General features: G+C 61.4%; 4 protein-coding genes and 1 long non-coding RNA gene across 5 annotated transcripts; 3 read left to right on the top strand and 2 right to left on the bottom strand.

Annotated features, from left to right (window-relative positions):
- Positions 1–3,099: 3,099 nt before the first annotated feature.
- LOC128138301 (synaptophysin-like protein 1) lies at positions 3,100–10,589 on the bottom strand. Its single transcript, XM_052779593.1, has 5 exons — positions 10,489–10,589; positions 7,865–7,983; positions 5,694–5,903; positions 3,679–3,856; positions 3,100–3,410 (listed from the first exon to the last, which is right to left on the bottom strand). The coding sequence occupies exons 1-5, from the start codon at positions 10,555–10,557 to the stop codon at positions 3,282–3,284; spliced, it is 705 nt and encodes a 234-aa protein (XP_052635553.1). The 5' UTR covers positions 10,558–10,589; the 3' UTR covers positions 3,100–3,281.
- Positions 10,590–12,800: 2,211 nt separating this feature from the next.
- LOC128138295 (salivary glue protein Sgs-3) lies at positions 12,801–13,544 on the top strand. Its single transcript, XM_052779587.1, has one exon. The coding sequence runs from the start codon at positions 12,801–12,803 to the stop codon at positions 13,542–13,544; it is 744 nt and encodes a 247-aa protein (XP_052635547.1).
- Positions 13,545–13,636: 92 nt separating this feature from the next.
- Positions 13,637–19,253, bottom strand: CTU1 (cytosolic thiouridylase subunit 1). Its single transcript, XM_052779586.1, is given in 7 exon segments — positions 13,637–13,879; positions 13,882–14,099; positions 16,145–16,243; positions 17,404–17,593; positions 17,595–17,749; positions 17,781–17,921; positions 19,160–19,253. Coding segments are annotated over 6 exon segments (1,041 nt in total). The 5' UTR covers positions 17,917–17,921; positions 19,160–19,253.
- Positions 19,254–20,434: 1,181 nt separating this feature from the next.
- Positions 20,435–21,825, top strand: LOC128138300 (uncharacterized). The gene is made up of 5 exons (XR_008233988.1): positions 20,435–20,501; positions 20,785–20,805; positions 21,230–21,347; positions 21,593–21,635; positions 21,716–21,825. It is a non-coding gene; the product is annotated as an uncharacterized LOC128138300 (long non-coding RNA).
- Positions 21,826–22,014: 189 nt separating this feature from the next.
- Positions 22,015–24,294, top strand: RBM42 (RNA binding motif protein 42; the record flags this gene model as incomplete). Its single annotated transcript, XM_052779594.1, has 2 exons — positions 22,015–22,202; positions 24,150–24,294. Coding segments are annotated over 2 exons (333 nt in total), but the record flags the coding sequence as incomplete, so codon positions are not given.
- Positions 24,295–25,144: the final 850 nt, after the last annotated feature.

Here is a 25,144-nt window from a genome sequence, read left to right as displayed (position 1 = left end):
ATGGAGCACAGCTACGGACATAAAGACACGGACTTGAGCCACCACGGACTATGACTAGGGACACAAAGACACGGAGCTGGGCCACCACGGATCACGGATCTGGGCCACCATGGATCACGGATCTGGGCCACCATGGATCACGGATCTGGGCCACCACAGACCACAGATCTGGGCCACCATCGACCACAGATCTGGGCCACCACAGACCATGGATCTGGGCCACCACAGACCACGGATCTGGGCCACCATTGACCACGAGCTGGGCCACCATGGATCACGGATCTGGGCCACCACGGATCACGGATCTGGGCCACCACAGACCACAGATCTGGGCCACCACAGACCACGGATCTGGGCCCACCATCGACCACGGATCTGGGCCACCACAGACCACGGATCTGGGCCACCACAGACCACGGATCTGGGCCACCCATTGACCACGAGCTGGGCCACCATGGATCACGGATCTGGGCCACCATGGACCACAAATCTGGGCCACCATGGAGCACAGAGCTGGGCCACCATCGACCACAATCTGGGCCACCACGGAGCACAGCTAGGGACATGAAGACACGGACTTGAGCCACCACGGACTATAACTAGGGACACAAAGACATGGATCTGGGCCACCACGGATCACGGATCTGGGCCACCACGGACCACAAATCCGGGCCACCATCAACCACGGATCCGGGCCACCACAGAGCACAGCTAGGGACATAAAGACACGGACTTGAGCCACCACGGACTACGATTAGGGCCACAAAGCCACCGAGCTGGGCCACCACGGACCACGGCCACCACGGACCGCGGATCCGGGCCACCCCGGACCACAACTGGGGCCATAAAAACATAGATCCGGGCCACCAGAGACCACAACGAAGGATCCAAATCCCGACCGCAACCGGGGACACACCCAGAGACCAGATCCAGGCCACCACAGAGGACAGAAGACACGGCGGGGGGGGGACACGGGGGGGACGGGGACAGAGCCGTGGACCTGACGTCACGAAGGGGGGGACAAATTTGGGGGTAGGAACAATAAATTTAGGAGCAAAATCAAGTTTTTGAGTCCGTCTCTACTTCCCGTCCCATCCCAAATTTTTCCGGTCACACCCCCCCCCCCCCCCCCCCCAAAATGTCCCAACCCGGAGTGGGAGGGTCTTTGTAGGCGAAGCCCCACCCCTCCCCCCCCTCAGATACGGATTCTTGGGGTTCTACAATAATCTCTTTATTGAGGCAGTTGCAGAAAAAAATGGCGGGGGGGGGCGGGACGGGACAGGGACCGCCCCCTGCCCCCCACCCCCGGAGAGGAGGTGACACGAGGGGACATTCACGTAACGGCGGGAAAGGAGGGGTGGGTGGGGCCGAGCCAGCGGAGATGACGTGAGCACCCATGGGTGCCATCAAGTCACGGTCACCTTAACTCTGCCCCCCCGCCAAAGGAAAGAAGAAGCTGAGGAAGAGCGCGATGGTGGGGACTGTAGTGTTTGTCCCTGGCCGGTCCCCGAGGGTGGGCGGAGGTTGGGGACCTGGGCAGGGGGTGTCAGGGGTGTCCCGACACCCATGGGTGGAGCCCTGACACCCACGGGTGGAGCCCTGAGAGGATGGAGGGGGCGGGGTTTGGGGGGGCAAGCCAGGTGTGGATGGAGATGGTCATCGGCGGTCAACGTGCGTTGAGGAAGACTCAACTGGAAGAGGTCAATCCCAGTCTGGACCAATCCCGTCACCAGCAAGTCTCCATCTACTCAACCACCGATGATTGCCGTAGGTCAGGAACAGGCCAATCAGAGAAAAAGCAAGCTCGACTCAGCCAACCGCCGTTGGTCGTGCCAGGTCTTGACCCGCCCAACCGGGAAGACGCAAAGCCAACCCTGGGGCAACCCAACGGTCAATCCAGGTCTTGAAGGAGCCAACAGGAAGAGACCGAGGTCTGGGCTGAGCCAACCACGATGACCCACCTAGGCCTAGAAGAACCCAACCGAAACCAAACCCAACTCAACCACCGACAACCAATCGCAGTCTTGATCAAAGCAAGCAACAACGGCCAAATTAAGTCTTTGGCCCGGGCCAATCGGAAGAGGCCAGTCCGGATCTGGTCCAGCCCAGCCACCAATGGTCGACTCCAGATCTGGATCTGGCCAGGCGCTAACGGTCGACCCCGGTCTTGACCAACTCAACGCAAATCTTGGCCAACTTGAGTCAAGCCCCACCCAGCCCAACAGCAATTGGCCGATCCGGGCGTGGTCCGACCCCGCTCTTGATGACCAACCACAGGTCTGGACCGAGGTCTACAACGAGCCAATGACACAAAGCCAACCCAAATCTGGTCTAACCTCAACCGACGGTCAACCTAAGTCAAGACCAACTTGGCCAATCCCTACCCAGGACAAGCGGAACGGGCCGAGCCAAGGTCTACAACGAGCCAATGAGACGAGGCCAACCCAAATCTGGTCTAACTCAACCGATGGTCAACCTAAGTCAAGACCAACTTGGCCAATCCCTACCCAGGACAAGCGGAACGGGCCGAGCCAGGTCTTGTCCAACCCCAACACCGATCACCGACCCCGGGTCTGGACCACCAACGGTCAACCAAAGCCTGCAAGAAGACCAACCCAACGATTGGTCAACTCCAATCAAGCTCCAACTTGACCGATCCCTACCCAGACCAATCAGAAGAGGCTGAACAAGGACCCGGCTAAGACCGGTCAAGGTCGGCGTGACCTCATCTCCCACGTACCCACCTCACCCCCGCTCCAACCACGGCTGATCCGCGCCCGGGGCCAACCGGAGGAGGCCAAGCCAACGCCGCCCAGCCGTGCCCGCGCCGAGGGGCGGACGCCGCTCCGCCGGCGGGGCCCCCCGCCCAGCACCCAACCCACGCGGCGGCCGCGGTCGGGACGCACCCAACCCCGCCCCTGAGGAACGCTCTGACCTTCTTCCTCCCGCGGCCTCAGCGGCGCCTCCCGCCGGGCGGCTCGCGTCTCCTCCGGCAATAAAATAAGCTTAACAAAAAAAAAAAAAAAAAGCCCGAAAACGCCCCAAAACACGCCAAATTTAGCAATACTAAAAAAAAAAAACCCAAAACCAACCCCCACCAAAGAAAAAAAACGGAAAAAAAAAAAAAAAAAAGGATCTGGTGGCATCTCCCCGGTGAAGGACTCAAGACGGCGCCGGCGACAAGCACGTGGTGGGGACGGGAAGCGTGGGGCGGTGGGAGTGGTGGGAACACGCACCGTAGAGCCGCGCCGGGGGAGGACGGGGGGGGGGCGTGGCGGGGGTTACATGGCAGCCGGCACGGCGGCGGGGGCGGCGGCGGAAGGCGGCGAGGCCGGGCGGTGGAAGTTGGTCTCCTTGTAGACGAACCAAGAGCTGCCGGCCCAAAGCACCAAGTTGAGGAAGCCGAAGACCTGGGAGGTGGGAGGGGAAGATGTAAAACCACCCGGAAATCCCACCCCCCCACCACCCCCAGCCGTGCCTCGGTTTCCCCAAGATCTCCAACACCCCCCTCCCCGCCGAATCCCACCCGGATTTGCCTCGGTTTCCCCGCTTATTCCCCCCCCCCCCCGGCCCTCAACGCCCGCTCCCGTGGTCTACGTTGAACCTTGGGTTTCTTCAAGAGGTTCCTCAACCGCCCAACCCCTGCCTCAGTTCCCTTTCTCAGCCCTTGGGACCCACCACGGAGACGTTGAGGGACCCCATGGGGGTGACCCCCGCGGGGAAGCAGGTCGCGGCGGGGGGGAGGCAGTGGGGCAGGGGGGCCGCCGTCGAGGTCTTGACGTCCGCGAGGGCCTTGGCCCACGCCGAAGAGCTCACCAGCCACAGGAAGGAGAAGGCCACGGTGGTCAAGAAGTCCCTGGTGGGGGGGGGACACGCATTTTTTTGGGGAGGAGGGGATTAGGGGAACCCCAAAAATGAGGGGCGGGGGGGGGGCACAACATGATTGGTTCGGGATCTGAGGGGCGGACCCCCAAAAGTTGGGAGCGGGAGAGGACAAGCGGGGCGGACGTCGAGTACAACCGACGTTGGGGGGGGGACACCTCAAAAATTTGGGGGCGGGAGGGGACAACTGGGGTGGAGCCCAAGACCCACAGACCTGGGGGGGACACACCCCCAAATTTGGGGGCGGGAGGGGACAACTGGGGTGGACCCGAAGTCCCATGGAGCCCACCTGCCCCATACTGGGAGGGGGCGAACCCCAATTCTCGCACCCGGAGCTCAGGCGGTTTCTCGCCCCTCCCACCCCTCCACGATTTGGGGGAAAAAATTGCGGGATCGGGGGTCTGGGGTGGGGATAAGCCCCCCAAAAAAGAGGGCGGGGGCACTTACCCCGTGTCCTGTCCACGGCAGCAGCAGGAGAGAAGTTCAGAGGGGGGTTATTGACCCCCCCAAAATGTGTGTGTGTCCCCCAAAACCTCCCCTTCCTCCCCACCCATGGGTCCCTCAACCCACATATTGGGGGGGGGGGGGGGGGAGGACCACGACTCAAACTCCCATGATGCCTCACAACAGGGTGGGGAACCCAAAGGCTCATGGGAGTTGTAGTCCAGGCAATGGGAGAAGCTACAACTCGTTCTGGGAGCTGTAGGACACCCAAGTGGTCTTCAGCCAAGCGTGGGACAGGAGATGGATGGACGGAGAAGACCAGGATGGATGGATGGATGGAGAAGACCAGGATGGATGGATGGATGGAGAAGACCAGGATGGATGGATGGATGCATGGAGAAGACCAAGACGGGTAGACAGAGAGAGACGACCAAGATGGGTAGACAGATAAAGAAGACCAAGACGGACGGATGAAGACAACCAAGATGGACGGATGAACGGATAGAGAAGACCAAGATGGACAGATGGATGGAGAAGACCAAGATAGATGGACAGATAGAAAAAACCAAGACTGATGGATGGACACAAAAGACCAAGATGGATGGATAGACAGACAAAACCAGGATAGATGGACGGATGAAGAAAACCAAGATGGACGGATGGATGGAGAAAACCAGGAGGGATGGACGGATGGATGGAGAAGACCAGGACGGATGGACAAATAGAAAAAACCAAGGTGGATGGATGAATAAAGAAGACCAAGGTGGATGGATGAATAAAGAAGACCAAGGTGGATGGATGAATAAAGAAGACCAAGGTGGATGGATGAATAAAGAAGACCAAGGTGGATGGATGAATAAAGAAGACCAAGGTGGATGGATGAATAAAGAAGACCAAGGTGGATGGATGAATAAAGAAGACCAAGGTGGATGGATGAATAAAGAAGACCAAGATGGATGGATGGAGAACACCAAGATGGATGGATAGACAGACAAAACCAGGATAGATGGATGGACAGAAAAGACCAAGATGGATGGATGGAGAAAACCAAGACGGATGGATGGAGAAAACCAAGACGGATGGATGGAGAAAACCAAGACGGATGGATGGAGAAGACCAGGATGGACGGATGGGTGGAGAAGACCAAGAGGGATGGACAGGTAGAAAAAACCAAGATTGATGGATGGATAAAGAAGACCAAGATGCATGGATGGACAGAAAAAAGCAAGATGGGTGGATGAAGAAGACCAGGATGGATGGATGAATGAAGAAAACCAAGATGGATGGACGGAAAAAACCAGGATAGACAGATAGATAGAGAAGACCAGGATGGATGGACAGATGGAGAAGACCAGGATGGACTCACCACCAACGGCAGCTTCCCACCCGCCCCACGGTAGAGGTGGAGGTAGCCCAGGTAGACGGCGAGGGCGGCCATGCTGTAGAGGAAGGCGAAGACGGCCACCGTGACGAAGAACTGGGCCGAGGAGGAGAAGTCACCAACCAGGTGGACGTCCATCGGCCACGTCTTGTTGCACAGGTTGGTCAGCGAGGGCATGAAGGTGGCTTGGTTCAACCTGGGGGACACCGGCATGGTGGGTGGGGGCGGGTGGTGGTCTTCTCCCACCCACGCCCCCCGAACCCTTCCCAGGTCTTTTCTTCTCTCAACCGTGTCCTACAGACGGTGGTTGGCCAACCCTACAGCTCTCACACCCACCCACCGCCTCTCTCCTCTTCATCACCTGGGTTGCAGAAGACCTTCTTGTCTTCTCTTGAATCCTCAAACATCTCCCAAACCTTCCCAGACCTCCATTTTCCATCAGCCGTGTCCTACAGGTGCCGGTTGGCCAACCGTAGACCTCTCAAACCCAACTCCCGCTTCTCCTCTTCTCCATCCATATTTGAGGGACTTTCTTGTTCCCTCTTGGATCTTCAAACATCTCCCAACCCTTCCCAAACCTCCATTTTCCATCGACCACGTCCTACAGGTGCTGGTTGGCCAACCGTAGACCTCTCAAACCCAACTACCGCTTCTCTTCTCCTGTCCATCCACAGTTGAGGAACATCCCTGACCTTCTTATCTTCTCCTGAACTTTCAAGCATCTCCCAACCCTTCCCAGACCTCCATTTTCCATCGACCACGTCCTACAGGTGCCGGTTGGCCAACCGTAGACCTCTCAAACCCAACTCCTGCTTCTCTTCTCCTCCCCATCCATCTTTGAGGGACATTCTTGCCTCTCTTGGACCTCCAGACATCTCCCAACCCTTCCCAGACCTCCATTTTCCAACAATCGTGTCCTACAGGTTCCGGTTGGCCAACCGTAGACCTCTCAAACCCAACTCCCGCTTCTCTTCTCCTGTCCAACCACAGTCGAGGAACATCCCTCACCTTCTTATCTTCTCCTGAACTTTCAAGCATCTCCCAACCCTTCCAGACCTCCATTTTCCATCAACCATGTCCTACACGTGCTGATTGGCCAACCGTAGACCTCTCAAACCCAACTGCCGCTTCTCTTCTCCTGTCCATCTACAATTGAGGAACATCCTTGACTTTCTTATCTTCTCCTGAACTTTCAAACATCTCCCAACCCTTCCCAAACCTCCATTTTCCATCGACCACGTCCTACAGGTGCTGGTTGGCCAACCGTAGACCTCTCAAACCCAACTGCTGCTTCTCTTCTCCTGTCCATCCACAATTGAGGAACATCCCTGATCTTCTTATCATCTTCTCTTGAACTTTCAAGCATCTCCCAACCCTTCCAGACCTCCATTTTCCATCAACCATGTCCTACAGGTGCTGGTTGGCCAACCGTAGAGTTCTCAGACCCAACTCCTGCTTCTCTTCTCCTCCCCATCCATCTTTGAGGGACATTCTTGCCTCTCTTGGACCTCCAGACATCTCCCAACCCTTCCCCAACCTCCATTTTCCATCGACCACGTCCTACAGGTGCCGGTTGGCCAACCATAGACCTCTAAAACCCAACTCCCGCTTCTCCTCTTCTCCATCCATGTTTGAGGGACTTTCTTGTTCCGTCTTGGACCTCCAGACATCTCCCAACCCTTCCCAGACCTCCATTTTCCACCACCCACGTTCTTGAGGTTCTGATTGGCCAACCGTAGAGCTCTCAAACCCAACTGCTGCTTCTCCTCTTCCCCGTCCACTTTTGAGGGACCTTCTCGGACCTTCAGCCATCTCCCAACCCTTCCCAGACCTCCCTCTTCCACCCGCCACGTCCCACAGCCGCTGATTGGCCGGCCGTAGAACCCCACCTGACCACTACCGCCTCTCCTCCCCCCACTCAGAGCTTCAAGGCAGCCCATTGGCCTCTCCAGATCCCGCCCCCCCCCCAAAAAGAACCAGTTGGCCAACCAGATAGCTCCTCCCACCCACCCCATCCCTCCCATCACGTTTCCACCGCTCTTCCCACCCTCCCCGCCGGCTACTTTCCCACCAATCGCAGCCATCGAGGCTGAGGCTCCGCCCCCCCCCCAACCTCCCACCGGCCAATCAGCATTGAGGATTTGGGGAGGGGCTCACCGGAAGGGGTAGGCGAAGGGGGCGGTGACGGTGGCGTTGGGTTGGCCATGGCAACTGATCCAGAAGGAGACGGCCCCGCTGTAACCCCCGCAGGTGGCGAAGGCGAAAATGGAGAAAAACTGTCGGAAAAGAGGAAAAAAAAAAAAAAAAAAAAAGGATTTTCACCCCAAAAACAGCCCCCCTGAAAAGTTTATTAGCCAAAAGAAACAGAAAAAAGAGCGGAAATTTGAAGTCTTGGGTGAAAAAGAGCCAAAAAAGGGATTTTTGAAGAACTTTAATCTTTAAATTTTTCTTTCAATTGAAATTTCCAAGTCTCAACGGCGGCAAGAACGGGATTTTTACCAAAAAAAACCCCAAAATAATTAGCCAAAAAACCCCAAATACTATAATTACCCCCCAAAACCCCCAATACTAATTACCCAAAAAACCCTCCAAATAATAATTACCCCCAAAATAATTACCCGAAAAACCCCCAAAAACAATAATTACCCCCAAAAACGCAAAAAGAATTACCCCCCAAAAAACCCCAAAAAGAATTACCCCCCAAAAAACCCCAAAAAGAATTACCCCCCAAAAAACCCCAAAAAGAATTACCCCCCAAAAAAACCCAAAAAGAATAATTACCCAAAAAACCCCAAAAAGAATAATTACCCAAAAAAACCCCCAAAAAATTATTTCCCCCCAAAACCCCAAAATAATAAACCAAAAAAACCCCAAAAGAATAAACAAAAAAAACCCAAAAAAGAATAATTACCCCAAAAAAAACCCCAAAAAGAATAATTACCCCCAAAAAAGAGAATAATTACCCCCCAAATAATAATTAACTCAAAAAAAACCCCAACTAATAATTAACCAAAAAACCCACACACACAACCAAAAATTGGAATTATTGGGGAAAAAAAAACAACCAAAAATTGGAATTTTGGGGGGAAAACCCACCAAAAGTGGGGGTGTTTGGAGAAACCATTAACCCCCAATTAAAGCTACTAGGGGGATTAATTTAATTAAATCAATTTAACTGCAATTTTAATGAATTTAAGTTTCAATTTAAAAGCTTTTTTTTAATTTTATATTTTAAATTTCTTTTATTGAATTTCAATTTTAAATCCAAAACCGCTGGGAAAAAAGCGGGGGGGGAAAGGGATTTTCACCAAATAAAACGCAAAATCATGATTAACCAAAAAAACCCCACCAAAAATTGAATTATTGGGGAAAAGAGCCAGAAACGGGCGTTTGCAGCAACGACAAACTCCCAATCAGAGCCCTCTGATAATTAAATTAATTAAATTCTCAAGGGCAATTTTAATGAATTTAAATTCTCCCTTTTTTAAGCTTTTTCATTTTAATATTTGATTTTTAATTCCATTTTTAATTTCCAATTTTGCTTTTAATCTCATTTGCAATTTTAGAATTTTGATTCTCACATTTAATGTTTCTAATTTTAAATTTTACTTTAAAATTTACATTTTGCTTTTTTAATTTCAATTTTACACTTCATTTTTGAATTTTATTTAATTTTTTCAATTAATTTTCTCTGTGGTTTTCCCTAAATTTTTTTTTTCCATTTTTCCTCCAAATATTAAACTTTAATTCAATCTAAATTAATTCTCCCAGGAAAGCTCCCAGTAACACCCCCCCCCGGCACTCCCAGTGCTCTCCAGTGCCTCCCAGTACCTCCCCAGTGCCCCCAAGCCCCTTCCAGTAACCCCCCAGCCCTCTCCCAGTAACTCCCAGTGCCCCACCAGGTCCCTCCAAGTGCCTCCAGTAACCTCCCCACTACCCCCCCAGGAACCCTCCAGTGCCCCCCCATCCTTCCCAGTAACTCCCAGTCCCCCCCAGTAACCCCCCACTCCTACCCAGTCCCTCCAGTAACCCCGCCACTCCCTCCTAGTCACCCCCAGTCCCTCCAGTAACCCCCCTCTCCCTCCCAGTACCCCCCACTCTCCCCAGTCCCCCCTAAACCCCTTCCAATCCCCCCACTCCCCCCCAGTGCCTCCCAGTACCCCCCCAGTGCCTCCCAGTACCACCCACTAACCCCCCCACTCCCTCCCAGTCACGCTCCAGCCCCTCCCAGTCAGCCCCCAGTGCCTCCCAGTAACCCCCCACTCCCTCCCAGTCCCTCCCAGTCCCCCCTAAACCCCTTCCAATCCCCCCACTCCCCCCCAGTGCCTCCCAGTACCCCTCCCAGTGCCTCCCAGTACCGCCACTAACCCCCCACTCCCTCCCAGTCACGCTCCAGCCCCTCCCAGTCAGCCCCCAGTGCCTCCCAGTAACCCCCACTCCCTCCCAGTCCCTCCCAGTCCCCCCTAAACCCCTTCCAATCCCCCCACTCCCCCCCCAGTGCCTCCCAGTACCCCCCCAGTGCCCTCCCAGTACCACCCACTAACCCCCCACTCTCCTCCCAGTCACGCTCCAGCCCCTCCCAGTCAGCCCCCAGTGCCTCCCAGTAACCCCCCACATCCCTCCCAGCCCCCCCCTTCCTCCCAGTCCCCCCCCCAGTGCCTCCCAGTCCCCCCCCAGTGCCCCCCCCCACTCCCCCCCAGTGCCTCCCAGTCCCCCTCCAGTCCCTCCCCGTCCCCCTTAAACCCCTCCCAGTCCCTCCCAGTGCTCCCAGTCCCACTCACCCACTGGAGGCCCCGCACCAGCCCCAGCGGTTCCTTGACGGGGCCCAGCTCCAGCCGCAGCCCCGACATCTTCCTCCTCCTCCTCCTCCTCCTCCGCGCGCCGGAAGTGACGTCAGGCCGAGGGGGGGGGGCGGCGCCGCGCCCGGCCGGCGCGCGGCCGCTTCATTTGCATAACGCGCCCCGCCCCGCCGCTGATTCGCGGGCTTCCCCGCCCGCGTTCTGCTCGTTTTGCATATATCCCGCCCCGCCGCTAATTTGCATGCGGCACCGCCCTCCCTTCTCCGGCGCGGCCCTCATTTGCGTGCCGCCCGCGCCATTAGCATAGCCACGCCCGCGTCGCCCATTCATTTGCATAAACAGGCCCCCACACCCCCCCCCCGCGCTCCAGCCCGTGTGTTGGCCCACGTTTCATTTGCGTAGCCACGCCCCCGCGGAACCGCCTCATTTGCATAATTATCAAGACCCGCCGCGTTGATCGGCTGCTTTGCGTAACACCCCGCCCACGAACACGCCTCATTTGCATAATCAAAGCTTTTATTCACATCAAACACCCGGCTCGCTCCTTTACATAGCCACACCCCCAACCCACCCCTCATTTGCATAACACCGGATGTCCCCGCCCCCCCACCAACCCCCACCTCTGGGGAGGGGCCACGCCCCCCCATCACCACCAGGCAGGGGCATCTTGGGGGGGTGTGGCCATCCACTAACCCCACCCCTTCCCAGGCCACACCCCCACCCCAAGGCCCCGCCCACTCCTCCCCAGGGTCCTACTGCCCCCAGGCCCCCCCCAACTGCCCCGGGACCCCCCTAATTGCCCCCAGACCCCCCCAAATTGCCCCCAACTGCCCCAGACCCCCCCAAATTGCCCCCAACTGCCCCCAGGACCCCCCAAAATTGCCCCCCAACCCCTCCCACTGCCCCCCAGCTGCCCCCAGACCCCCCCAATTGCCCCCTGACCCCCCCAATTGCCCCCTGACCCCCCTTAATTGCCCCCAGACCCCTCCCACTGCCCCCCAGCTGCCCCCAGACCCCCCAACTGCCCCCTGATCCCCCCAACTGCCCCCTGGCCCCCCCTTAATTGCCCCAGACCCCCCAATTGCCCCCTGACCCCCCCTCAATTGCCCCCAGACCCCCCTTAATTGCCCCCCAACCCCTCCCACTGCCCCCCAACTGCCCCCAGACCCCCTCAATTGCCCCCTGACCCCCCTTAATTGCCCCCAGACCCCTCCTTAATTGCCCCCAGACCCCCCTCTAATTGCCCCCAACCCCCTCCCACTGCCCCCCAGCTGCCCCCAGACCCCCTCAATTGCCCCCTGACCCCCCTTAATTGCCCCCAGACCCCTCCTTAATTGCCCCCAGACCCCCCTCTAATTGCCCCCAACCCCTCCCACTGCCCCCCAACTGCCCCGACCACCCCTTAATTACCCCCAGACCCCCCAATTGCCCCCAGACCCCCCCTTAACCGCCCCCAGACCCCCCATTAATTGCCCCCAGACCCCCCAATTGCCCCCCCAGACCCCCCTTAATTGCCCCCAGACCCCTCTCTAATTGCCCCCCAACTGCCCCCTGACCCCCCAACTGCCCCGACCCCCCCTTAATTGCCCCCAGACCCCCCAATTGCCCCCTGACCCCCCCTCAATTGCCCCCAGACCCCCCTTAATTGCCCCCCAACCCCTCCCACTGCCCCCCAACTGCCCCCAGACCCCCCCCCAATTGCCCCCCCCCCTCAGAAATCCCAAATATTGAGGGCCCCCCGCACCCGGCCGAGCCCCAGCACCCGCCGGCGCACCGTCCGCCCCCCGCTCCCCACCACCTCCACCTCCACCCCCTCCCGGCTACTAGCCCGGCGGCTACCAGCCGGGGGACCGCCTAACTCTAAGCCCGCCTCCCCACGGTCACCTGACCCACAACTACGCGGTCCACCAATCCCGTCCCGCCCCGGTTTCGACGTCCCCTCGCGGCCACCAACCCCGTGGCCACCACGGCAACATCTACTAGCCCAGCGGCTACCGCTTTTGGGGACACTTCTTCTCCGGCCCGGCCCCCCCACAGCAACACGTGCCACCAGCCACAGCCTCCCCGAGCCCCACTGTCCCCCCGTGGCCGCTAGCCCCGTGGCTACCAGCCCCGTGGCCACTAGCCCCGTGGCCACCAACCCCACAGCCACCGCTCCCGCGGTCATCATCCCAGTGGCCACCAGTTCCACGGCCACCAGGCCCATCGCCATCATCCCAGGGGCCACTGGGTCCACAGTCATCAGCCCTGTGGCCACCGGCCCCGTGGCCACTAGCCCAGGGACTACCAGCTCCATGGTCACCGTCCCTGGGGCTACGAACCTTGTGGCCGCCAGCCCTCGTGGCCACTACCCCTCCGTGACCATCATCCCGGTGGCCACCAGCCTCATGACAACAAGCCCCATGGCTGCTACCAGCCTCGTGGCCACCAGCCTCGTGGCCACCACCAGCCTCGTGGCCACCACCAGTCCCATGGCTACCAGCCTCGTGGCCACCAGCCTCATGACAACAAGCCCCGTGACCACCATCCCAGTGACCACTAGCCCCGTGGCCACCACCCTCATGACAGCAATCCTCATGGCCACCAGCCCCGTGGCCGCCATTCTCACGACAACAACCCTCGTGGCCACCACCCCGGCGACCACCAGCCCCGTGGCCACCACCCTCATGACAACAACCCTCGTGGCCACCACCCCAGTGACCACCAGCCCTGTGGCCACCAACCCCGTGGCTACCAGCCCCGTGGCCACCACCCTCATGAAAACAACCCTCGTGGCCACCAACCCCGTGACTACCAGCCCCGTGGCCACCACCCTCACGACAACAACCCTCGTGGCCACCAACCCCGTGGCTACCAGCCCCGTGGCCACCACCCTCATGAAAACAACCCTCGTGGCCACCAACCCCGTGGCCACCAGCCCCGTGGCCACCACCCTCATGACAACAACCCTCGTGGCCACCAACCCCGTGGCCACCAGCCCCGTGGCCACCACCCTCATGACAACAACCCTCGTGGCCCACCACCCCAGCGACCACTAGCCCCGTGGCCACCACCCTCACGACAACAACCCTCGTGGCCACCACCCCAGCGACCACCACCCCCGTGGCCACCAACCCCGCGCCCGCCATCTTCACGCCGGCCACCACGCCCCCCCCCCCCCGTAGCCGCCGGCCCCACCAGCCCCGTCCCAGTAGCCACCGGTCCCGCCGGCCACCTCCAACGCCCGCTTGCCCAAGCCCAACCGCGGTAGCCCGCGTTCGAGAGACGCCAAGAGAACGCACGCCTTGCAGAGCGGTTGGCTGGCGGCGAACCCGCACCGCCCGCACGCTCCCAACGTCTTGGTGGCCACCTCGGCCGCCACCGCTAGCCGTCGGGCCCCGAGTGACCCAAGGCGGCTACCGTACTAGCCCGGGTGGCTTCCAAATCTTTGAGGAGGGCCCGCGCGTAGCCGCGGTAGGCGTGGGGAGCGTAGACGCACTCGGTGCTGACGTAGTCCAACCCTTCGAAGTAGGCGTAGAGAACGATCTCCTTCTCGTAGGCGTGCCGCAACGGCTTGCAACGCGGCACCGCCGGCCACGGGGCAACCGGAGGGGCTCGCCGGTGGTCCGCCGGATTTGGGCCGGCCTCGGGGCGGTTGGCGGTGGCCTTCGGGAGCTTCTCGGGGGTCACCGGAGGGGTCGTGGGGGTCTTCGGAGGGGCGGTGGGGTCTTCGGAGGGTTCGTGGTGGCCACCGGAGGGTTTGTGGTAGCCACCGGAGGGTTCGTGGTGGCCACCGGAGGGTTCGTGGTGGCCACCGGAGGGTTCGTGGAGCTGGTGGTGGTCTCCGGGGGGTTCTTGGTGGTCTCCGTGGGGTTTGTGGTGGTCTCCGTGGACGACTTGGTGGTCTCCATGGGGTTTTCGGTGGTCTCCGTGACTTCTTGGTGGTCTCCGTGGGGCTTTCGGTGGTCACCATGGGGTTCTTGGTGGTCTCCGTGGACTTCTTGGTGGCCTCCATGGGGCTTTCGGTGGTCTCCGTGGACTTCTTGGTGGCCTCCATGGGGCTTTTGGTGGTCTCCGTGGACTTCTTGGTGGCCTTTGTGGGGCTTTCGGTGGTCTCCGTGGGGTTCTTGGTGGTCTCCGTGGAGTTTTCGGTGGTCTTCAGGGCGTTCTTGCTAGTCTCTGTAGAGGTTTTGGTGGTCTCCATGGAGCTTTTGGTGGTCCCCATGGCGTTTTCGGTGGTCTCCATGAGGTTTTCCGTGGTCTCCATAGAGCATTTGGTGGTCTCCATGGGGTTTTTGGCGGTCTTCGTGGAGTTTTCGGTGGTCTTCGTGGAGTTTTCGGTGGTCTTCGTGGAGTTTTCGGTGGTCTTCAGGGCATTCTTGCTGGTGTCCGTAGAGTTTTTGCTGGTCTCCGTGGAGCTTTTGGTGGTCCCCATGGCATTTTTGGTGGTCTCCATGAGGTTTTCCATGGTCTTCATGGAGTTTTCCGGTGGTCTCCACGGAGTTCTTGGTGGTCTCCATGGAGCTTTCGGTGGTCTCCGTGGCGTTCTTGGTGGTCTCCATGGGGTTTTCCGGCGGTCTTCGTGGAGTTTTCGGTGGTCTTCGTGGAGTTTTCAGTGGTGTCCGTAGAGTTTTTGGTGGTCTCCGTGGGGTTCTTGGTGGCCTTCATGGAGCTTTTGGTGGTCTCTGTGGAGCTTTTGGTGGTCTCCATGGCGTTTTCGGTGGTCTCGTGAGGTTTTCCATGGTCTTCATGGAGTTTTTCGGTGGTCTCCGTGGTGTTCTTGGTGGTCTCCATGGAGCGCTTGGTGGTCTCCGTGGCATTTTCGGTGGTCTTTACGGAGTTTTCGGTGGTCTCCATGGAGTTTTCCGTGGTCTTCATGGAGTTTTCCGTGGTCTCCACGGACTTCTTGGTGGTCTCCATGGCGCGTTTGGTGGTCTCCGTGCTGTTCTTGGTGGTCTCCATGCCATTTTCGGTGGTTTCCACGGAGTTCTTGGTGGTCTCCATGAAGATTTCGCTGGTTTCCATGGCGTCCTTGGTGGTCTCCGTGGAGCTTTCGGTGGTCTCCACGGCGTTCTTGGTGGTCGCCATGGACCTTTTGGTGGTCCCCGTGGCGTTCTTGGTGGTCTCCACGGCGTTCTCGTCGTACTCCCACGGAGTTTTCGGTGGTCTCCGTGGTGTTCTTGGTGGTCTCCATGGAGCGCTTGGTGGTCTCCGTGGCGTTCTTGGTGGTCTCCATGGCACTTTCGGTGGTCTTTACAGACTTTTCGGTGGTCTCCATGAGGTTTTCCATGGTCTTCATGGAGTTTTCGGTGGTCTCCACGGACCGTTTGGTGGTCTCCATGCTGTTCTTGGTGGTCTCCATTGCCATTTTCGGTGGTTTCCCACGGAGTTGTTGGTGGTCTCCATGAAGATTTCGGTGGTTCCATGGCGTCCTTGGTGGTCTCCGTGGCGTTTTCGGTGGTCCCCATGGGCGCTCTTGGGTGGTCTCACGGCGTTCTCTCGGTGCTCTCACACGGCGTTCTCGGTGGTCTCCGTGGTGTTTCGGTGGTCTCCGTGGCGTTTCGGTGGTCACGGCAGCTTTTGGTGGACCTCTTGGTGGCCCTCGTGGCCTGCCCCGGGGTCTCGGTGGCCCCGGCGGCCATTTCGGTGGCCTCGGCACTCGCCCCGCCGGCCTCGGTGGCGGCGCGCCGGAGCCGGGCCACGTCCCCGCGCAGGAAGTTCATCAGCACCGTCTCGGCGATGTCATCGGCGTTGTGACCTGGGGGTCACGGGGGGCCTGGTCACCGCCCCCCAGTGCCTCCCAGTATATCCCAGTAGCCTCCAGTCCCCTCCCAGTTCCCTTCTACTTTCTCCTATCCTCTCCCAGTGCCTCTCAATCCCTTCCCAGTGCACCCCAATCCTTTGCCAGTATGACCCAGTGTCCTCCAGTCCCTCCCAGTCCCTTCCCACCACCTTCCAGTGCCCCCCAGGTGACTCCCAGTGCCCTCTCAACATCTCCCAGTGCCTCCCAGTCCCCTTCCAACACCTCCTAGTGTCTCCCAGTCCCCCCCAAGTGCCCTCCCAGTTCTCCCCAGTCCCCTCAGTGCCCACCCACCACCTCCCAGTGCCTCCCAGTCCCCTCCAAGTGCCTCCCAGTCCCCCCCAAGTGCCTCCCAGTGCCCTCCTGGTGTTCTCCAGTCCCTCCCAGTCTATCCCAGTCCCCCCCAAGTACCTCCCAGTGCCCTCCCACCACCTCCCAGCGCCCACCCACCACCTCTCAATGCCTCCCAGCACCCCCCAAAGTGCCTCCCAGTGCCTTGCAGTCCCTTTCCACCACCTCCCAGTGCCTCCCAGTGCCCTCCTGGTGTTCTCCAGTCCCTCCCCGTCCCTTCCCAGTGCCTCCCAGTCGATCCCAGTCCCCCCAAGTGCCTCCCAGTGCCCTCCCACCACCTCCCAGTGCCCCCCAAGTGCCTCCTAGTGCCTTGCAGTCCCCTCCCACCACCTCCCAGTGCCTCCCAGACCCCCCCAAGTGCCTCCCAGTGCCTCCCAGTGCCCTCCCCACCACCTCCCAGTGCCCCCCAAGTGCCTCCCAGTGCCTTGCAGTCCCCTCCCACCACCTCCCAGTGCCCCCCAAGTGCCTCCCAGTGCCTTGCAGTCCCCTCCCACCACCTCCCAGTGCCTCCCAGACCCCCCCAAGTGCCTCCCAGTGCCCTCCCACCACCTCCCAGTGCCCCCCAAGTGCCTCCCAGTGCCCTCCCACCCGCCTCCCAGTGCCGCCCAAAGTGCCTCCCAGTGCCTTGCAGTCCCCTCCCACCACCTCCCAGTGCCTCCCAGTCCCCCCCAAGTGCCTCCCAGTGCCCCTCCCACCACCTCCCAGTGCCCTCCCAGCGCCTCCCAGCGCCCTCACCAGCGCCTCCCAGCGCCCCGCCGCCGCCTCACCCGTAACGATCCAGTCGACCCCCAGCAACCTCGCGCCCTTCTCCAGCGCCTGCCGCCGGAAAACGCCGCAGAAAGTGCAGCGGCTGCCGTCGCCCAGCCGCGCCGCCACCTCGTCCACGCTCCAGCCGAAAAGTTGCCGGTGGGAGACGACCAGTAACGGCAAATCGCCCCGCCCGCGCCGAACCGCCCCCCAGCGCCGCCTCCCGGTAACCGGCGATGCCTTCGTCTACCGAAAGCAACGCCAAGCGGTAACCGTAAGCGTGCCGGCGTTCTAACCGTCGCAAGAGATGCGCCAAAACGGTCGAGTCTTTCCCGCCGGACGCGGCCACGGCTAAAGTCTCGCCGGATTTCGGGAAGGGTGGGGTCGCCGCCCCGGCGGTTTCGTGCCGTTAGGGCGCGGTGGGCTTCGTCTTCGAAGGCGAGGAGGAAGCACCGGCGGCAAAGGGGTTCGGCGGTGCGGGGCCGGCGGAGGGCGGCGGGGAGGGGGCAGCGGCGGCAGCGGGGGGGGGGCATGGCGGCTGCGAGGAAGAGGAGGGGGGTTTATGGGGGGGCGATGGGGAGGAAGGGGTTAACGGGGGCGGGGAAGGGGAGGGGGGTAATGGGAGGAGGAGGGTTAATGGGAGGGAGTGGGGGGGTTAATGGGGGCAGTTAATGGGGGGGTTAATGGGGGGTTAATGGGAGGAGGAGGGAGCTAATGGGGAGTGAGTGGGGGGGTTAATGGGGGGGTTAATGAGAAGGAGGAGAGAGGCATTAATGGGGGCAGTTAATGGGGGGGTTAATGGGGGGGTTAATGGGAGGAGGAGGGGTTAATGGGGAGGGAGTGGGGGGGGTTAACAGGAGGAGAAGGGGGTTAATGGGGAGTGAGTGGGGGGTTAATGAGGAGGAGGAGGAAGGCTTAATGGGGGCAGTTAATGGGGGGGTTAATGGGAGGAGGAGGGGGTTAATGGGGAGTGAGTGGGGGGGTTAATGGGGGCAGTTAATGGGGGGGTTAATGGGAGGAGGAGGGGTTAATGGGGAGTGAGTGGGGGGGTTAATGGGGGCAGTTAATGGGGGGGTTAATGGAGGAGGAGGGGGTTAATGGGGAGGAAAGACAAGGAGGATTAATGGGGGGGTTAATGGGAGGGGATTAATGGGAGGGGGGTTAATGGGGAGTTAATGGGGGGGTTAATGAGGAGGAGGAAGGCGTTAATGGGGGCAGTTAAATGGGGGCTGAATGGGAGCAGAAGGGGGTTAATGGGGAGTTAATGGGGTGGTTAATGGGGGGGTTAATGGGAGGAGGAGGGGGTTAATGGGGAGTTAATGGGGGGGTAATGGAGGAGAAAAGAGGGATTAATGGGGAGGAGGTTAATGGGGAGGGGCATTAATGGGGAGTTAATGGGGAAGGAGGGGGGGGGTCCCCGGTTAAGGGGGGGGGGCTGATGGGGACCCCCCTCCTCCCCTAAGGGTGGGGGGTGCCCCTTATCTTGGAGGGGAGGGGCCTGGGGACCCCCTGTCTGGAATGGGGGGGTTCCTGGGTGCACCCCCCCCCTTAAAAACCCAATTAATTCCCCCCCCAGGACCCCCCTCAAAAGGATAATGACCCCCCAAAAGGATAATAACCCCCCCAAAAAGGATCATAATCCCTCCCAAACGATAATAACCCCCCCCCCGCAGGAATGGGCTCCCCCAGCCCCCCCAAAAGCCCCCAACCCCCCCCCCGCCCCCCCCATAGATGGGCCCTTCCAGCTTGCCCCCCGCCCCCCCCCCCCCCCGTTACCCGGAAGTGGTCTCGCCCGCCGGTGTCACGTCACCCGCGCACGAGGCCGCCCGCTCCGCCGGCGGGCTCTCCCGGCGCCCCCCGCGCGCTTCCCGCCCCGCCCCCTTCCTCCTCCACCCTCCCGGCTCGGCCAATCGGAGCGCGGGGTTGCCTTCCCTCCGGCCGCGCCTCCCCTCCCCGGCCACGCCCCCCCCGCCGGCCCTGAGGAGAGCGCGCGTGCGCAGTGAGGGGGACGGCGGGAGCGGGGGGTGGGGGGGGCTCAGGGGTAATTAATTAACCCCTCCCAGGGGTAATTAACGCCCCCTCGGGAGTAATTAACGCCCCCTCGGGAGTAATTAACCCCCCCGAGGAGCAATTAGACCCCCCCAGGGGCAATTTACCCCCCCCAGGGGCAGTTATTAGCCCTCCTCAGGGGCTGTTATAGCCCCCCTCCTGTGGTAATTAGCCCCCTCCTGTAGTAATTAGCCCCCCCCCCGTGGTAATTAGCCCCCCCCCGTGGTAATTATATCCCCTCAGAAGCAGTTATAGCCCCCATCCGGGAGTAATTAACCCCCCCAGGGGTAATTAACCCCCTCCAGGGACAGTTTTACCCCCCCCCAGAGGCAGTTACAGCCCCCTCCCGGGGGTAATTAGCCCCTCCCCGGGTAATTAGCCCTCCCCGGGGTAATTAACCCCCCTCAGAGGCAGTTATAGCCCCCTCCTGGGGTAATTAGCCCCTCCCCCGGGGTAATTAGCCCTCCCCCGGGGTAATTAACCCCCCAGGGGCAATTAACCCCCCTCAGAGGCAGTTACAGCCCCCTCCGGGGTAATTAGCCCCTCCCCGAGGCAATTAGCCCCTCCCTGGGGTAATTAGCACCCCTGCAGGACTAATTAACTCCCCCCCAGGGGCAATTAACCCCCCCAAAGGGCAATTAACCCCCCCAAAGGGTAATTAACCCCCCCCGGGGCAATTAACCCCCCTCACCTCCGTGGGGCAGTTTTGCCCCCTCCCAAACCTGACTAGAGGAGGCGGGGCTTCTTGGGAAGGGGCGGGGCTTCTTGGGGAAGGAGGTGTGGCTTATTGGGAAGGAGGCAGGGCTTCTTTGGGAAGGGGCGTGGCTTCTTGGAAGGGGGTGGGGCTACAGGAGGGTGGCCCCTCCTTTTCCAGGGAGTCGGGGGGGGGGTCACGGGGTTTTGGGGGGGGGTCACGGGTTTTGGGGGGGGGTCACGGGGTTTGGGGGGGCGGGGCTTCCCCACCTGGCCCCTCCCACCTCTGCGGCCCCGCCCCTGCCCCACCCCGCCCCCGCCTGTTCACCATGGGCCCCCCCCCCAGCAGCCAGCCTGCTCCTGCTGCTCCTCCTCGGTGAGTAGGTGCCCCCCCCCCCAAAAAAAAATTAAAAAAAGGGGGGTGGGACCCCCCCACCCACCCAGGGGTGCTGGGGACCCCCCCCACCCATCCCATCCCCCCCCCAAGGCCAAACCAAAAGGGGAAGTTCTGGGGGGGGGGAGGGGAAGAAGGGAGGGGTGCGGGAATTTGGGTGTTCTCCTTTAAAATGGGGGGGGGGGGCAAAAAAAAATGGGGGGGGTTGCCGGGTTTATGGGGGACCCCCCCAAATTAATTTTTTTTTTTTTTTTTTAAATTTCAGGATTGGCGGCTGCAGAGAGAGGTGAGGGCTTGGTGTCCCCCCCTCTCCATGAGGGAGCTGGGGGGGGGTCAGGGGGTGTTTGGGGGGGTCAGGGGGTTCAAGGGGGGGTCGAGGGGGGGGGTTATGGGGTTTGGGGGGGTCATGGGGTTCGGGGGGGGGACACACAGGTGTCCTGGGGGGGGTCAGGGGGTTCGGGGGGGGTCAAGGGGGGGGGTCAAGAGGTTCAGGTGGGGCTTATGGGGGTTCATGGGGGGGGTCACGGGATTCGGGGGGGGACACAGGTGGCTTTGGGGGGGTCGGGGGGGTCACGGGTTGTTCATGGGGGGGTCATGGGGTCAGGGGGGGTTAAAAAGGGGGGGTCACGTGGTTTGGGGGGGTCACGTGGTTTTGGGGGGGGTCACGGGGTTCGGGGGGACACACCCAGGTTTCTCCTCCCCCCCCCCAGATTGCAGTTCGTGCCTGCCGGGCCCCGGCCCAATGGCGGCGCTGGTCGTGGCTGACATCATCATGACGCTGCTCATACGCGGGCGGAGCTTACTGCCTGGGGGGGCGGGGCCAGCGAGGTAAGGGGGCGGAGCCAGCGAGGTGGGGGCGGAGCCAGCGAGGTAGGGGCGGAGCCAGTGAGGGTGGGCAGGCAGAGCCAGCGAGGAGAAGGATAAAGGGGGCGGAGTCAGCACGGGGGTGTGGAGGCGGGGCCAGAAAGGGGCGGCGCCAACAAGCGAGGGGGCGGAGCTGCCGAGGGTGTGGGTGGGGCGCTTGCAGGGGGCGTGGCTCCCAGCTTGAGCCCGCCCCCTCCTTGCTTTCCCAGCCGCGGTGAAGCCCCGCCCCCCGAGACAGAGTCGACCTATCAGGTGGGTGCCAAGGGGGCGGGGGGGGTGGAGCCCTGGCCTTTTATGGGCGCGGCTGACCTCTGACCTCTGACCCCCTCCAGGAGCTCCAGGGCGCCCGCGGGGACATCTACAGCGAGCTCAAGCGATAAGAGGCCCCGCCCCTTCACCCGGAGACCCCGCCCCCTTAAGCCCCTCCCCTTCCCAATAAAGCTTTTTTTTTTTTTTTTTAATTTAAATTTCGTGGTGGTTTTGGCGCGAATCCGCCTCGATTTCCCTCTTCCCGCCTCGATCACGTGGCTCCCGACGGGGCCGGAAGGCGCTGGGCGCCGCTTGGCGACGTCATCGCCGGGCGCCGGAAGTGCCTGCGGCGCGACCGGAAGTGGAAGGCTTTTCCCCCCCCCCCGTTTCTTTTCATCATGGCGGCGGCGGCGGCTCCGGCTCCTTCAACGGCTCCGGGTGGCCGCAGCCGGGCCCGGGGCCTGGGGCTGCGGCCTCGGTAGCCGGTAGCGGGACGGCGGCGGCGGCGGCGAACGGGGCGGCGAAGAGCGGGGAGGAGCGGCTGAAGGAGATGGAGGCCGAAATGGCGCTGTGAGGGGACGGGGGGCGGGGCTTGCGGGCGCCGGGGTAACGCCCCGGGGGCGGGGTTGGGGCTGTGGGGATGGGGGCGGGGCTTGCGGGCGCCGGGGTAACGCCCCGGGGGCGGGGTTGGGGCTGTGGGGATGGGGGCGGGGCTTGGGGGCGGGGTAACGCCCGGGGAGCGGGGTTTGGGCTGTGGAGGTGGGGGCGTGGCTTGCTGCCATGGTAACGCCTGGGGGGCGGGGATTGGAGGGGTGCTGTGGGGATGGGGGCGGGGCTTGGTGCCGGGGTAATGCCCGGGGGCGGGGTTTGGGCTGTGGGGATGGGGGCGGGGCTTGGTGCCAGTGTAATGTGGGGGCGTGGCTAAGGGGGCTCATGGTAATTTGGGGGCGTGGCTTGGTGCCATGGTCATGCTGGGGGGCGGGGATTGGAGGGGGGGGTGTGGAGACGGGGGCGTGGCCTTGGTGCCATGGTAATGCGGGGGGCGTGGCTTGGGGTTCATGGTAACTTGGGGCGGGGCTTGGTGCCATGGTAATGCTTGGGGGGGCGGGGATTGGAGGGGGGCTGTGGAGGTGGGGGCGTGGCTTGGTGCCATGGTAATGCCAGGGGCGGGGTTTGGGTTGTGGAGATGGGGGCGTGGCTTGGTGCTGTGGTAATGCCCAGGGGGCGGGGTTTGGGTTGTGGAGACGGGGGCGTGGCTTGGTGCCATGGTAATGCCCGGGGGCGGGGTTTGGGCTGTGGTGATGGGGGCGTGGCTTGGTGCCATGGTAATGCACAGGGGTGGGGATTGGAGGGGGGGCTGTGGGGATGGGGGCGTGGCTTGGTGCCAGGGTAACGTGGGGGGCGTGGCTTGGGGGCTCATGGCAATTTGGGGGTGTGGCTTGGTGCCATGGTAATGCTGGGGGGGGCGGGGATTGGAGGGGAGCTGTGGAGATGGGGGGTGTGGCTTGGTGCCATGGTAATATGGGGGGCGTGGCTTGGGGTTCATGGTAACTTGGGGGCGTGGCTTGGTCCCATGGTAATGCTTGGAGGGGGGCTGTGGAGGTGGGGGCGTGGCTTGGTACCATGGTAACGCCCGGGGGCGTGGCTTGGTGCCATGGTATTGCTCAGGGGTGGGGATTGGAGGGGGCGTGGCTTGGCACCATGGTAATTTGGGGGCAGGGCTTGGGGGGTTCATGGGAACTTGGGGGCGTGGCTTGGGGAAGCTGAATGGTAACTTGGGGGCGTGGCTTGGGGGTTCATGGTAAGCTGGGGGCGGGGCTTGAGGGGGGTTCGTGGTGGCTTGGGGGCGGGGCTTGGTGTCATGGTAATGCCCAGGGGTGTGGCTTGGTGCCATGGTAATGCTTGGGGGTGGGGATTGGAGGGGGCGTGGCTTGGCGCCATGGTAATTTGGGGGCAGGGCTTGAGGGGGTTCATGGTAACGTGGGGGGCGTGGCTTGGCGCCATGGTAATGTGGGGGTGTGGCTTGGTGCCATGGTAATTTGGGGTGGGGCTTGAGGGGTGTCGTGGTGACTTGGGGGCGGTGCTTAGCGCCATAGTAATCTGGGGGCGGAGCTTGGGGAGCTCTATTGTAGTTTGGGGTTGGGGTTTGGTGCCATGGTAATGAGGGGGTGTGGCTTGGGGGGTCATGGTAACTTGGGGGCGGGGCTTGAGGGGGTTGATGGTAGCTTGGGGGCGGGGCTTGGTGCCATGGTAACCTGGGGGCGGAGCTTTGAGGGGGGTTAATAGTGGCAGGGAGGGGTTTTTCTGCGAGGGGGCGTGGCTTGGGGGGCACCATGGTAAACAGTAGGGGTGGGCGGGGCTTCATGGTGCTGGGGCGGGGCTTGGGGTGCTGGGGCGGGGCTTGGGGAGCGCAGGCAGGGTCCTATGGGGGGGGACACACGCGTTTGGGGTGGTCCAGGGGACACGGGGGGTGGCACCGAGCCCCGCCCTGACCCCGCCCCGTGTCCCCCCCCCCAGGTTCGAGCAGGAGGTGCTGGGGGCCCCCACCCCCGCCCCCGCCCCGCCCCCCGCCGGGGAGCCGGGGGCCTTGGCCGGGCCCCCCGCCCCCCCCGTCACCCCCGTGCTGCGCCCCATCATCGCCACCAACACCTACCAGCAGTGACGCCCCCCCCAGTGGGCCCTGACCCCCCCAGTATCCCCCGTCACCCCCCCAGTATCCCCCGTCACTCCTCCCAGCGGCCCCTGACCCCCCCAGTATCCCCCGTCACCCCTCCCAGTATCCCCCGTCACTCCTCCCAGCGGCCCCTGACCCCCCCAGTATCCCCCGTCACTCCTCCCAGTGGCCCCTGACCCCCCCAGTATCCCCGTCACCCCCCCAGTATCCCCTGTCACTCCTCCCAGTGGGCCCTGACCCTTCCAGTATCACCTGACCCCTCCCAGTGGCCCCTGACCCCCCCAGTATCCCCCGTCACCCCCCCAGTATCCCCCGTCACCCCCCAGTATCCCCCATCACTCCTCCAGTGGGCCCTGACCCTTCCCAGTATCACCTGACCCCTCCCAGTATCCCCCGTCACCCCCCCAATATCCCCTGTCACTCCTCCCAGTGTCCCCTGACCCCCCCCAGTATCCCTTGTCACCCCCCCACTGTCCCCTGTCACCCCTCCCAGTATCCCCACCACCCCCCCAGTGTCGTCTGTCACCCCCTCAGTATCCCCATCACCCCCCCCAGTGTCCCTGACCCCTCCCAGTATCCCATCACCTCCCCAGTATCCCCATCACCCCCCCAGTGTCCCCTGACCCCCCCCAGTGTCCCATGTCAACCCTCCCAGTATCCCCATCACCTTCCCAGTGTCCCCTGACCCCCCCCAGTGTCCCATGTCAACCCTCCCAGTATCCCCATCACCTTCCCAGTGTCCCCTGACCCCCCCAGTATCCCCTGACCCCTCCCAGTGTCCCTGTCACCCCTCCCAGTATCCCCATCACCCCCCCAGTGTCGTCTGTCAACCCTCCCA

Source organism: Harpia harpyja, unplaced genomic scaffold (assembly GCF_026419915.1).
Source record: "Harpia harpyja isolate bHarHar1 unplaced genomic scaffold, bHarHar1 primary haplotype scaffold_326, whole genome shotgun sequence".
Taxonomy (NCBI): domain Eukaryota; kingdom Metazoa; phylum Chordata; class Aves; order Accipitriformes; family Accipitridae; genus Harpia; species Harpia harpyja.
The sequence above is the reverse complement of the archived record's forward strand: the minus strand, read 5'-3'. Positions and strand labels throughout refer to the sequence as shown.